The 14,988-nt window shown below is 37.3% G+C and overlaps 1 protein-coding gene across 6 annotated transcripts in view; it reads right to left on the reverse strand.

Moving 5' to 3' along the window:
• CDK14 (cyclin dependent kinase 14) overlaps nt 1–14,988 on the reverse strand; it is a 223,932-nt gene that overhangs the window by 143,664 nt on the left and 65,280 nt on the right. For 3 of the 6 annotated variants that reach the window (XM_083578781.1, XM_083578782.1, XM_083578783.1), the window contains 2 exons: nt 8,263–8,508; nt 1,206–1,300 (listed from right to left, as the gene is read on the reverse strand). In XM_083578781.1, coding sequence (XP_083434907.1) covers nt 1,206–1,300; nt 8,263–8,508 — 341 coding nt within the window. Of the gene's footprint in view, nt 1–1,205; nt 1,301–4,785; nt 5,415–5,440; nt 6,443–8,262; nt 8,509–14,988 lie in introns of those variants that run through there. The other 3 variants (XM_083578785.1, XM_083578786.1, XM_083578784.1) reach the window with 3 other exon arrangements.

Here is a 14,988-nt window from a genome sequence, read left to right on the forward strand (position 1 = left end):
CTTTTGGACTAATTAATATAATCAAGACAAAAGATGTGTATAGTTGAAATGTTACATCACCCACCCTGATTACTACAATATTTTCCTCTTATGTCTGTTCTTGTCTTCTTACTTCTATCTAGAACTCTGATACAAAAAGCTTTCATCGCCCTATTAATTCAGACCAGACAATGCTTTTCCCAAAGGCCCCAATGCTGGCTTCCTGTCAAATGAAACACATATTCTTCATCCTTAACTTCCATGGCCTTCCTCCTCTGTTTCCCCACAACCAGTCTCTGTCCCCATATATTCTTGTCTAGGACCTTCACTTCTCCAACTCCACCAGCTTCAGCTGAGGAAAGGCTTACGCTGACTTGCAACCTTTTATTTAAAAAGGAAAGAACCATGCTGTTTCTTTATTGACTTCAGGCTGACAAGAGAAGCCATATGTAAAAAACATGCTGGAGCAGTGCTTCCTCCCTTTATGTTTTATGGGTCTGAAAGGCTTTGGAAAGGCATGTTGCAATTTAGCATGTGGTCTCATTTCAAGCAAGCAGATGAGAACACACACCAAGTAAGGCTGAGGCATGCCCTACGTGCCGATAGTTGGACATGTGCAGACACATTTTTTTACAAAGTTTTCCTTCTTTTTCAGTGGGTGGGCAAACAGCTGCATGAAATGGGCCCACATATGTATATATATACATAACATACATGGGCAGATGTACACCTAACACCTCACTATGATAAAATAATGTTAACATAAAACTTTTCCAATAATTGGCTTTTCTCTTGAAAATTTACTTTGTGTATAACCTCTTAGTTATGAAAAATAATGGGCTGCAGCCAGAAACCAATACTACAACACAACTGGAACTGAAAGTGTTATATAAATGGTTCAAAAAACTAAAATCATTTTCTTCCAAAACATAACTGTAGGTCACAGGCCTGCCAATATTGTTCATTTGGCATTACTGCACTTAGTAATATCCTACACTTAGCACAACAATAATGGGAAATGGGAAGAGGCTTGTATCGAATACTCTTCTTCATTCTCTCTACATACTAAAAACACTAGATTTAAAGTTCAAGCTAAAAAACAATTCAAAATGGTTACCTGCTACTCCTACCTCACAATATATTTTATTTAAAAATAGTGGGATTGTTTATGAAGCATCTGGTCTGCATCACAAGTACGTAAATGTACATGATAAAAATGTACTTACTTGCTTTTCCCTTTATATACTGTGGCATATGAGCCTTCTCCCAGTTTTTCCAGTTTTTCATAAGAGTCTGCTTTTCCAAACTTGGGACTTGTTGGCTAAGTAAGAAAAGAAACGGAGAGATAAAATTTTCAGCACTCACACACTACCATTAACTGTGTTGAGCCAACCCTATGAAGAACAACTGTTATTACCAAAACTAATGAGATTATACTTTGGATATTTAATGCCTGACATTGTCAGGTACCAAGGGCAATGTCTAACGATATCCATTTAAATATCACTCAGCACTCCAGATGGTCACTGCCTATTTCAACAGTATTCCTATATCAGTGGAGTTGTCAGAAAGACTTAGCCCATGCAGAAGAATGAAATTTGGATTTGTTGCAGAATTTCTGTAAAGATGAGATTAACGAACAGCTGTACCAAGATGTCCAATTGAGCATGCTTTATTCACTAGACAGCCTAACCAAAGTAGGTTAGGTTATTTTTTTATTATTAATTGAACTTCTAAACCACTGTTCATCTAGGTGTGTCCCACTTTACAATTATAAAATACAAATAAATTAACCATTTCAAACAGTAAAACCAAAATGTGAAAAAAGGGAAACAAACAGAAGCACATCAGCAGACACAATAATCCCTGTACTCCAGGCCCTGAGTAGTCTAATCAGCTCCTCCAAAGGTCTTGATGACAGATGTGTTTTTATCTGGCGCCAGAAGCCCAACAAAATAAGAAACCAACCACTCCACCAGGGGAAGGGAATACCACAATCAGGCACCACTACAGAAACCCATCCCTGTTGATAGATCACTGACTAGGGCCCACTCCGCTGACCTCTATGTATGGGTTAGCTGGTACAGGGACAAGCACTCCATCGGATAGTTGGGTCACAAGCCATTTAGCAATGTATATGTAAATGCTATAAACTTGCTCAGTAGGCAGCAAATCCAAATTTCATACTGTATGAACTAACACTTTCCAATATCTCCAGTGATACTGTTAAAATCGGCATTGATAATCTGGAGTGCTCATATTTAGATGGAACTTATTCAACATCATTGTCCTTGGCATATAACAATGAAGTCCTTCGTTCTCAAGGCAACCAGAACATTGCAAAAAGCTTTGATACATTTAACGGGGCGGGGAATCAAAGCCAAGTTTTTGAGCATGGATTGATTTCTAAACATTTATTTCAAATGTTTCTCGACAAGTTGGGGAAGGGAACCTATGGTCCAAGCCACTCTACTTTGCCCTAGGCCATATTTCCTTCCTAAGGTTTAGCAGCCCTGCTCTGCACTCTCCTGAAGTGCTTTTGAAGGACTGTAATGTGTTCTTCTACTGCAATAATACATTTTGCTTGCCAGGCTAGAAAGATGTGGGCATAAAAACCAGGGCCAAATCTCGGTTTCTGTGGGCGCTTGGGCACTGGTTGCCGGTGAACTCCTAGTCTGCTTGCTTTCATCTTCAAACCATACTTCTCCCTCTTGGCCTCACCCTTTTAAAGTAAAACATAATCTTAACCAATATAGCAACTCCCGATTGTCAAAGAAAAACATCATGAAACATTGGACTTTTGATATGATTGTCTTTTCCTCTTAACTGACTAGATGAATACACCACCCCATGCATCTAAAATTAGCCTTTGGGTCTCCCTACTATCCCTCTCACTTTACATGTCCTTTTGAGGAGATAAAAACATAACATTTTTGTACATTTTACATTATTTTCTGTCCTGGGATACATTTCAAATAATCCTGGCTTAGCACTGTATATGAAATAGATAGTCTGGTTTACAAATAACTCTGGCCAATTGCTAAGCACGCTGGCTTGTTCAACTAAATATTTATTATTTGTCTATCACTGAAATTACTCATATTAGACTAGTTCTAAGAAATACAGTGACTGTTAGCAACAGCTACAGAATACTGAAAAAGTACTCAATATTTTTCTTTGAGGTCCTGTTCCACATGCCAATTAGCTACTGAACACTGTGAGTCTCAATGCTGGATTTGAGAGCCAGTGGCAACCCTGTGAACAGGCACAAGGTTACCTGGTAGTCACTATGTCATTTGTGGCTAATGACATTTAGCCCTTTAGTTTTAATAACAGAAATGTTTGTTACAGCATGATCATCTCATCTGGTACTCATAATCCAGGATTTAAATATGAACCAAAGATAACAAGGTTCCTCAATGGTTACTCCCTAGATTAATTTCAGTTAACCTGTAAATTAAGAATTGCTACTTTCAACTAGCTGAAAGTTCTAAAAAGAGAATAACTAGCTAAAAGTTAAGCTGATTCACGAGTAATGCATGAAGCATGTTGAATTTGCCCAACAACATTATATTTTTCCAAATGCAGTGAGTGGGTTTCTTTTCCATTAAGGCACAGAATCACTAGGGGCAGGAGATGCTTTTGAGGACTAGGCTGCCTGTACCAGAAGGACACAGTACATTTTTTTAAGGATCAATTTTCACTGGCAGATCAACTCTAAAAAGAGCACTTTTATAGCATGCAAAGGGGTATTTTAGGAAACATTTCTTAAAACACACATTTATTTCAACAAATACCACTATGCGTGTATTTTCCTTTGCAATGATGACTAATCTCAGGAAACGTAGCACTACTCCAAAATGTCCAGAATTCTGAAATAATCTTTATCACGAAATTCCACTGGCATAAATCAGAGGTTTATACATTTGAAAATTAAGTCTGCTTTATTTGCTCAAATATTTTATGGGAGCTAACAATTTAGTAGCAGAAATGGCTCCCACTCCTGTTCTGCTTTTTTCTCTACTATTGGCTGCCCTGAAACACCAGCTTGAATCTCATGGAATCTCATGGTATCTCATAAAAACAAACATCATTACCTTTCTCATAAACAAGTATTAGAGTTTGAAAATAACAATGTTGTTCCAGAGCGCTAGAAAACGACCGTGAAAGGAAAATTCTGTGAAAGCCAGATTTTAATTTTCAACCAAATACTTTGCTTGTAATTTTTCGCTAGTATACGTCAAAAAGTTGACAGCTGAAAATGTTAACCAGTTAGTCAAAAGTTTCTCAAACTTTTTAAACTGTTAACTGATTAATTAACTACTTAATTCCAATGACCATTTGTATATGTTTGACCATTTGTATAGATTATTTATCAAGCAATCCCTGTTTTGATCTTCACATTATTCAATACAGAAAAAAAAAAAGAAATCCCTGATGCAACTTTTTCAGACAGGTACATATATATAAATAGGAAAACAGGCCTAAGGACCTGTGGAATTCACTATTCAGCACCCAATATACTTGGTAAGACAACGGAAGCGTAGCCCTTCTACAAAGCACCGTATACTGTTATGAAGAACCCAGAAGGAGACACATGCAAGATTTGATCAACTCTCATTTTTTAAAGGTGGCTGTAGAGGGTGCAAAAATTATTACACCCCCCCCAAATATCTCAATCCATGCTTGTAGGATATGCAAGGCTTCTGAATGAGTGGTTGTAATTTGAATTAAAGGACGAAAGAACAGCAGTTACTTCAAATGACCAGGAAAAGCCTGGGTCTTATTTATGTATTCTAGACTTACGCTGATTTCTTTACTGCATTCCTCAGGTTTTCCAACAGAGGGTTCAGACACCTCGCTGAAAATGGCATCTGGTCCCTCTGCTACAGAACTCAAGATGGTGGATGATTCCCCTGCCCTTGAATCACATACCTCTTCTGAAACAGAAGGGCTGAGGGGGGGCTTCATGTCCTGAGAATTCATGAGGGGTGTTTCCCATCACAAAGGAGACAACACTTGTGTGTAAACTCCCCTCCCCCCACACCTATGCACTTTACCTCAGAAACAGCCTCTGGGGTGTTTTTAAGCTTTTCAAAGAACAGATTAGAACACCTTAAGAGGGTAAAATAACACCACCTCAGGAAGCCTTTTTAAAAACAATGAATTAAAAAACAAACAAACCCCAAACCCCACATGTGCCTTGCGTCAGCTTAAATGCACATTTAATTTTATTTACGTATCATTAAAAACATTTATAAATGTTTTTAAATGGCTTCCTTCACTGGGTAAAGTTCACAAAGGACAATTGCAAAGATCTGGGCCTCCGCTCCTATTTATTTTGTCAACAAAGGCAACATTTAAGTGCCCGTGCATCTCTACAACTAACAGTATAATTTATTTTCTACTCTAAAATTAGAGTACATAATAAGCCTTTTAAAGAAGTGCCCCATCTCTTTACCTTTCACTTCAGAAAATAACTTAACAGCCAGGGAGATCATAAAATGAGTGGGTTGGGGGTAGGAAAAGCTTGTTTGTTTAGCAGTAAGATATTTTAAAAACAGTTCCAAATTTGAAAGAGGGAGGAGCCATGCAAGCAGAGGCTGTTCTCTATCACAGGCAAGAATGTGACTGAAAATATTGGAAAACTAATAAAAATTTATTTGACAAAAGAATCTGACTGAAAATAACATTGAATCCCTCTGCCTTCTGACATGGATATCTTTCAGCAGCCTCCAAAGTTCAAGGGGAAGGCATTCCTGCTTAGATTCCAAAAATGGCACCATTAATTTCTCTTCAATTAATCTTTTGTCTACATCTTAAGTATTTTCCATACAGCCTTATGAGAAATTAGTCAGTTTCCCCAGTGGTCGAAGAAACCTAGTTTGCCTGCAAAATTCTCAGATAAATGTCAGTGTCCAAAGTTAGAGATACAAATACATAAAGTTTTCCAGCTAAGAAGGCTGTAACAAGTAATACAAAATAATTACAAACTACTATTTCTTTTAATTACAAATAAAAATATGAGCCTTGTTAACGGGTTTTCTGGTCCTGCACAGAGGCCCTTACAGCAAAGTCCCACCTTTAAAGCCTAAATATTTACTTTTAGTCTGTCCAATCAGACACACACACATAATTAGATACGCTTAAAGTATTACGACTAGTAAAACCAACACAATAACCCCCCACATCTGAAAACTGTCAAATACTCTTTGGAAGAATGACTGACATGTCCAGGAGTTGGGGAGTATCCGTTCTGGATGGGGCTGGACTCCCTATGAAGAAACAGGTTTCCCTTAGGCCCAGATAACTTCTGGATAATTTCGCTGAAACTTTCTCTTCCCATTAATAATATTTTTTTCTCATTAACTAATGGTGAATGGTCAAAAAAATGCAAGAGAAATTTTTGTCACAGCACTAAAAAAGAGCATTGGAACTTTGGTAGATTGGATTGGTATCTCTATAGCTAGTGCAACATACAGATCATTTCTTGGTTACATACACTGACTAGCGAGTGGGGAGCCTAGTCCTACAGAGACATTGCCAACTTCCCTTCCCACATATTAATTCAGAATACAATTTCCTGGTACTGCATTGTCAGTCAAACTAATTAAAATCCACCCTCCATCATTCAACATGAATTAAAAAAATAAGACTATCACATCACTTTGGGCGTACAAAAAGTCAGTAAAATTCCATCAGTTTTACTTTGTGTAAATGCAGTTGCCACTTATGGGTTTTACCCTCTCCTAGTTTGGAAAAACAATGCTTTGTTGTGAAAAAAAAATACTTCTACTGGTTATATTTGCACATGCTCTTAGATTCATATTCATTTTTCATAAAGTAACAGGATGCTAATGTTATGCTTAAAATATCTAGTTCTGAAATTGTGCCTAGGGATATGACATGTCCACAGGATATTAAATCTCAATATAAAATTATCCATGGAGCAATAAACACGCTCACAGGGCCTCTGTAGAAGAATTTCAGTATCAATACTGAAGATCTTATGTCCTCAAGAGAACTAATTTCACAGCAATAAAAAGAAAATCTGAAAGTAAAGGACAAATAAATTCAACCTTTTGTGTTCTATTCATGCAAGCTTTTTTACAGCTGGTCAACTGAAGAGTTAAGTACATGGGATCACCTATTTGGCTTTGACTGTGTGCAAAATACAAGCTATCTTGCATATCACAGTAACATTGTGATGTCTGGAATAAACACTAAGGACATTTGTAAAATGATGTCTCTTCTAGACAGAAAGTCTATGTAGGCAAGAGAGTGAAGGCACCTTTATCCAACGTGGCTCAGAAACAACTCTCTGAAAAGTCTCTAGTGATACTAGTCAACCTTAAACACTTTTTTCTTTCAGCGAGAAAATGAAAATATTCTATTATTAACTGACTAGTAACCTGTAAATAAATAGATACCATTTTAATTTTTCTGGAATTTGTATTCTTTACCTCAAAGGTCACATTACTAGAGATTTATGCAATAGTGGGAAATAAAATGTCATTTTCATACACAATAATTTGGCAGGACACCTCAGGGACAACTGCTGGCACACCAGTCATAAGCAAGGATGACATTTCATTTATCACTACTTTAAAAAGATAATACACCACATGGGGAAAGCATAACATGTTCTGAGAGCTTTGTCTGCTTCGTGATTTCACAAAGTATTGTGATTTGAGAAATGTTTGCTCGGTCATAATGCACTGTTTGACAAAGGTTCAGTGTTGCCAATCCAGTGTTCCCCAAACAAAATTTCCAGCTTCTGATAAGAATACTAAGTTTTTAATTTTAATTTTGTTCTGAAATATTTCTGATGAAAAGGTAGCGCACAGTTTTAAAATAAACTAGCCTGCCACCCTCCAAAATTGAAATGTGGTAAATATAGTAATTAATAAAAAATCTCTATTAATCTTCTAAACTAACAAGAAACACCTCAAACTAGATGTTTCCTAGTATTAACAAACAATTTACTTTTTATGTTAGACGGATAGAATTCATAACGGTTTCAGAGGATGGTAAAACAAGGACAACAACCTTCTGAGAACACAGCTGATTCAATGGAAAACAATATAATGATACTGAACCAATCTGGATCATGTTTATCCAAGACTAAAATTGCACATAATGAAAACAGAGCGATATGGCTCTTTTAAAAATACACACAATCTCAGCATACCGCTTTAAGTGACATTGCTATTAAAAGCACCAAAACATTTGGAACTTGGATGGAGAATTTAGTTGAGATAAATATGGCATGTCTGGACTTACAGAGCTAGGACTGGAATGTCGTCTGATTTTAGGAGATTCTTTCCCAGTGGATGAAGTCTTGAAGTTAATACAGGCATTGTTCTCTGAATGGACCCTCTTCACTTGATTATTTGGCTTTTCAAATGGATCAAAAGTGCTCTGTGTCCTTTGAACTCTGACTTTTTTGTCTTCTGGAATTGTGTCCAAGGGCTTGATCACAGAATCCATTCCTTGGCAATTCCGTGTAGACATCTTTGTGACACATATCTAAGGGAGGAAAGGAAAAATATCTATTAAATAACTTGATAAGGTACCATTGCTCAGGACCAAACAAACCATTACCAGAGGGTGGGGGTAGACTGTGTTTCCAGCTCCAGTTGTACATGGACATGAGATGCATATGGTACAAAAAAAGCAGCAGGCAGATGGGTCATGGTTAACCATCTCCAACCCTCCAATTCTCCCATATAAATTATTGAAAGGTTTTCAGCTACGCTCTAATAATAGAAGAGAACCCAGTTAAGGTACAAACTGAAGAAGTATGCTGGCAAGAATGAGTGGGCATAGGAGAAATTAAGCATCCTCCCTCTTACCTGCAAATCCTTCCTGAACACTCTTCCCACCTTTAATCATGTTTCACCAAGTAACATTTACTTTGACTCCTTAGTGTTTTATAATTAAATAATAATAAGTATTCAAGTGCCATCTATTCTGAAACATTGAATATACTTATTAATTCTGAAAAGGCACAAATTACACTGTTGTATTTAAATAAAAATAAACAGCAGAAGAATATAAATAAATTAATAATAATAATTAAAGGGGAAAGTACAGATTTGGAAGTCTTGGTAAAAGCTTTATGTAAACTTTATCAGCTTAAATGCCAGATCACTAAGTCTTACTGCCCAGTCACTGATACCTGCTGCAAAATATTGATTTCCATTTGTTTAAAATTAGATGAGGCCAAATTAAATAAATTATGTCAATTTAAGTTATCTTACTGTAGCATGCCTTACATAATTGTTTCATAGAACAATGTGTATATAGCTGAATTAGTATAAGACTTGGAAAATCCAATTGGTAAAACCATACCCTAGCCCTGAACCAGTGGAGGCAACATTCCGTAGTTCAAAAATGCATAACATTTCTCAGGTCTTTACTTTTCCAGCAGTCAGCATGAATTTTGTTACCTCCTTAAGTCTTGTGATCCAATCCCAAGACCATGAACTATGTAGTTTATTCACAAAATTATTATTTTCATTGGGAAGTGAGTATTGACAAAATGGTGGGCCAACACCATTTTTTGTTGTTGAAGCACAAAAGAATCCCTATCTAGCCTTGGGATAATTCACTTCCAAGTGTTGCCTTCTAGTGGTATAAACACTTTCTAAAAGCACATTATTCCTCAAAATGGAAATCCTGATTTTATTACTTCAAATCCAATTTATTTCAATTGTTCTCAGACAGCAGACTTTATTCAAATGTAATATGCTAGGCACAGAGTGGTTGTTCTAAACCTCTCAAGTTTCCAAATAGTACTCCACAGAAGTAGAGGCAACTCTTAGATTTGCAATTATCAGAAAGGAGAACTGATGTAATCTCCTTGTATATCTGGGTAGGAGCTCCTAAAAGGAAGATGAGGAGCCGGTTCCAAAGCACACAAGTATGCATTTTTATTTGTGCATTAAATGAAATACTTTAAAAATGGAATTGCAAAAATAATCTCCAGGTTGTTCTTCACATTTGTGAGATGATCTCCAAAGCCAATACATTCAAAGGAACGACCAAGTCAACAGCTATTACTTTTCAGTTGTTTGTGAACTAAGTATTTTATTAACTTATGGATTCAGAGCAATTAGCTACCTTCTAAAGCCTAAATGTGTTAAGCAAGTCCTTGAAAATGGTATTGCCATCACCTGTGGTGCTCATCACTGGAGGAAGCCCAGGAAGTGCAGACTATTATAGATCCATAATACAAGCATAAAATGCTTCCCCAAAATAGTAAGACTATATCTCACCAAAAAGGCTTCCTTTGCAGTGTAACAGGAAATCAATGGATCTGTATACCAATGAACATTTCAAATTCAAAATAGTTTAAACAGTAAGACTAGCTTACTTTGAAATACAATTCTGCAAAAAAGCAAGAGAGATAGAAAATAACACTAAAAGGACTTCTTTCCAGACAATGCCTCTAGTATAAAAACTGAATTCAAAGACACAATTAAATAATATGTATGATCCAATGAACTCCAAGATGCATGTGGTAGGCCCTTACACAATTCTACAACCAGAATGGCTAGAAGATCTAATCATTAAATCTGAATGCTACAATTTCATGGCGCATATCACTCTGCATCAGTTATGGTAGTTGATGCAAGAGCAGAGTCAAAAATTACTTGCCCTGACTACCTAAATCAATTATTATATTGCACAGGTAAGGTTTTTGCTGTCACTATAACCTGCCACTATGACCCAAATATCAAATATTGATATTTGATAACAAAGGCAAGATTATATATACACATTATGTGCATAATATCCTCCAGCTTCACAGATGCTGTTACTCCTTTTGCATATATGCAAAATGAGATGGAGAGCTATAATATTTATGTTGCAAATGTAACTTAATTGTTAGATACTTTAAAACAGATAAAGGCAGTACACAGAAGGTTGCCATGATTAGCCGTGCACTGAATCCTGATTGTAATTTACTCTAGAGAATTCATCTTCCCTCACATTGAAAATAACTTTGTAAAATACCTCCTACCATCGATTTTATCTGGCTCAGCAAAAGCAACAGTTTAAGATGAGATATGCTAGGCAAGAGGTTATCTCCTTGCATGCAAAATGCAGCCATGATCCAATATTGATTGCAACTATTATTTTATTAAAAAAAAAACATTTTGTATTAAGACAAAGTCTAAACCAAGTCTCACCACCACTCTACAGAAACATCTGAATGAAGTTATTCAATAATTTAAGAATATCCACTGAAATAAATAAATGCCTAACTGTATAAATGGCAAACCATAACCAACAACCCTTGGGCAAGAGAGCGCCGACCTGAGAACAGGAAAGCAAACACAAAAGTCTGTTGCAGGTGTGCAAAATTCATTGCCGTCAAGATCCGTACAAGGAGAGTCTCAATACAGAGATCTCCGCTTCACAATGGCAGGCTGCTTGTCTTGATGCTGCATTCATGGAAATCACATATGATACCCTATCAGGAAGAGTGAAAGAGTATAAGAATTCATTTAACAGAGGCAGAGAGAAGAAACACCATGGTGCATCTTTAATAGTGAATCTGGACACCCTTCATCTGCCCAAGCTGCAAGAAAACATGTCTCTCTCATACTGGTCTCTACAGCTATAGCAGGTGCTGCAACTCTCTGATGGTTTGGCTTTACCCAAGATGGCACATTTTTCCGTTCTCTCTCAAGACAGATGTATGGCAACAACCATTTATACAGCTCTGCAAACACTACTGTGTTTGCATGAAGAACTATGGATTGGGCAACTAGCCCAATACTGTATTTTATAACTGAACTGGAAAAACAAATAAATTAAATGGTCACAAGACTAGCGTGTATAAAAAGATGATTCTTTTTCTGATGTCTGGAACAAACAAAATATTTGAGGAATGACGCATTCCATTTTTGAGCTTTTCACATGACATTATCTTGCCTACTTTCAAAGGGCAAAGTGTTATCTTTTGCAAAACCTTTGAGTGAGTTGTTCAGAAGTAGAGCTAATAAAGTGCATATGACATCTTATTCGGCTTCTAGGATGAAGCAATTCAGGGCTAAATTCTATGCTCTAAAGATTAAAGGTGGGTGAGTGATATGTCCACATTATCATTTCTTAAATGCATTACAAATGCAATACTGTAAATTCAGACATTCAACTGCCAGCTGTCCATGCAGCACAACAAGATGGTATGTAAAGCTACAGACAGACATGAGACTTGGGAACCACTGGTCATCACAAAACAAGGGACCTCTAGCTGGAAGCAATATTATTTCCTTAAGGATTTGTATCCCACCATTCAACAGGTTCCCAGGGCAGATTATAATATGCCTCTGTATATAAACTGGTGGGTAACAACAATGAGAAATCTTCCCGGAGTAAACATACATTTTGTTTGATCCCATAGGGCTTTTATTTTATTTTTATTTTTTTATTTTTAATGAATATAGAAGCCTCTTCAAGGAAAAGAGATACCAGAGCAAGTTTTTTATCACAGACCATTTCCTAGTGGTGCCAGTTTTCTAATTACAGGGAAATTTTGCTTGGGAAAGGAACAATGAAACATGTGATTCTCCACTACAGTCTAAAATAGTCATCCTATTAATAATAATAAACATAAACTAAATAAATAAATATTCTACCACCCCATGCTATATAGACCAGACTTCAGTATTCCCTGATAAGTCGTTATGCCTACAGATATGAACCAGGTCTCAAGAGCCCAGGGCCTCCCAGGTAATATCTTGTACAAGTTTTGGCAATGCTTCAACCCAAATGGAACTACAGTAGATGCTTTCAGCCCTCTAATAAATAGTGGGTGATTCACTGTACTCCTGGCATTTGAAGCATGTCTCTGCATTCCCAGCAAATGTATTGATAGACCATTACATTTTAAGGAGAGAGAATTATCTCCATAGAAACCAAACAATTCTCTGCAGCATTCACACATTGCATTAAGGTTGCCTTCAGTTCAAATTCCATGCAGAGCAACGGCTGTAACAACTACCGAAGAAATTAAATGTCAAAAAGTTAAAACTCTGAAAGGAATATGCTGATATCTGAAGTAGAGATGGAGCACATGAACGAACCCTTTTCCAGAAAGTGTAGTGTCATTTAAGTACAGTGGTACCTTGGGTTAAGAACTTAATTCGTTCTGGAGGTCCGTTCTTAACCTGAGGTACCACTTTAGCTGATGGGGCCTCAGAGCTGCCACGCCGCCGCGCGATTTCTGTTCTCATCCTGAAGCAAACTTCTTAACCCAAGGTACTATTTCTGGGTTAACGGAGTCTGTAACCTGAAGTGTCTGTAACATGAGGTACCACTGTACCATGGTAGGAACACTGATAGTGAATGTATTCCTTAGCAGCCTATGCCTGAACACAAGATAAGAGGCATAGGCTACCTAGACGCTTCTTTACTTTCTGAACTATAAACTGCAGATCTCTTGCAAGCAAACACTCCTCTGGTTTGCCATTATCTTCTGCAGGCACTGCCTGTAAATTACCTTGGTGCAGAAGCTCAAGCACAATCAGCTGAAAGAACATAAGAAGCTGCCTTATACTCTGTCAGATCACTGGTCTATGCAGCTCAGTATCATCTACCCGAACTAACTTTCACACCTAGCCATACCTGGAGATGCCAGGGATTGAACCTATGGCCTTTCACATGCAGAGCAGATGCTCTACCAGTGGGTAACAACCCTTCCCCATCACACACTGTGTGTGTGTGTGTGTGTGTGTGTGTGTGTGTGTGTGTGTGTGTCTGTACAGTTTCATTATCTTGAGTGCCTGGGCAGATTTCTGTAACACTGCATCAATACTGAATGTAGCACGGGAGGCCAATGCACAGCCACATTCACAGATAGACTAAACAAATGGGAAATGCCTGTGATGCAACGGGTGGTTTGATTATATGCATTATTTTACAAGAATAATGAATTAAGAGCATGACCATTTCCCCCCACCCATCTTTCTCAAAACCATCAATTTCAAGTAACCTATCAGACCCTCTTTTGGCAGGGCAGTGTTTCAAAACTCAGACTTTATCTGAACATATTTTCAGGCAGGAAGGTGTAATACTATTGATTCATTTCAGCAAGTATTGAGCCATTAAAAGAAAACTAACCAAACTTGGTTAGGTTTTTCTAATAGAAAAGAATCCAAGATCTAAATCTTGCAATGGAGGAACAATTGCAATGGAGGAATTATTGAACTATCATAAGAGGCTCCCTAAATCAAGAAGAAAAAAAGTTTTTAAGTTCCTGTGGGTAATGATGACACAACACACAATATGGTGTTACTGTTTTGTCCTCGTATTTGGGGAGCAGGCCTTCTGGCTACAAATTAAATGGAGCAGACAGAAAAGCAGAGATATCAGTGTCATGACAGACAGGAATCCTGATTATCGTTGGTCTTTAAAGGTAGACTGTTGTTGTTTAAAAAGATCCTAGTGTTCTCGGGCTTTTTTTGCAGTTTAAACCCAAGCCTCTACTCCTGTTAATGCTTTCATCCAACTTCCATTAATAATATGTAGTTTAGTGTAGCTGCCAGCAGTAGGAAGATTTATAGTATTTGCAAGGTTGTGACCTACTTTCAAGACAACCACCCCAGTGTCTAATTTTTTCTTTGGGTCCTAGACAGGTTCAAAGCCGGCCATCCTTCTCCTACTTTACGTACTCAAGAATTGGCCTGCTGCCTTGGGACAATGGAGACAGCAATATGATTGCTTAAACACACTGGCTTTTAACTCATCTTTATGCAATCTTCCTGCTTTCAAATGTCTGCTGGAAGTAGCACAAAAGAAAGATGAAAAAGCTGCTGCCTAAAGGCTGTTGCGAAGAAAGCATAATTTCATTTCAAGAAAGGGTATCAGCAAACATATTTTTTTTCCAGGAGAGGGAGAGAAAGAAGAGCAAAATGAATGGCTGGGTAGTGAACCAAAATTGATCCTAATAATAAATTTAGCTGTTTCACAGTCCATAGACAAGGCAAGCCCATAAGA

This window comes from Podarcis filfolensis (assembly GCF_964270895.1).
Source record: "Podarcis filfolensis genome assembly, chromosome: 12".
Taxonomy (NCBI): Eukaryota; Metazoa; Chordata; class Lepidosauria; order Squamata; family Lacertidae; genus Podarcis; species Podarcis filfolensis.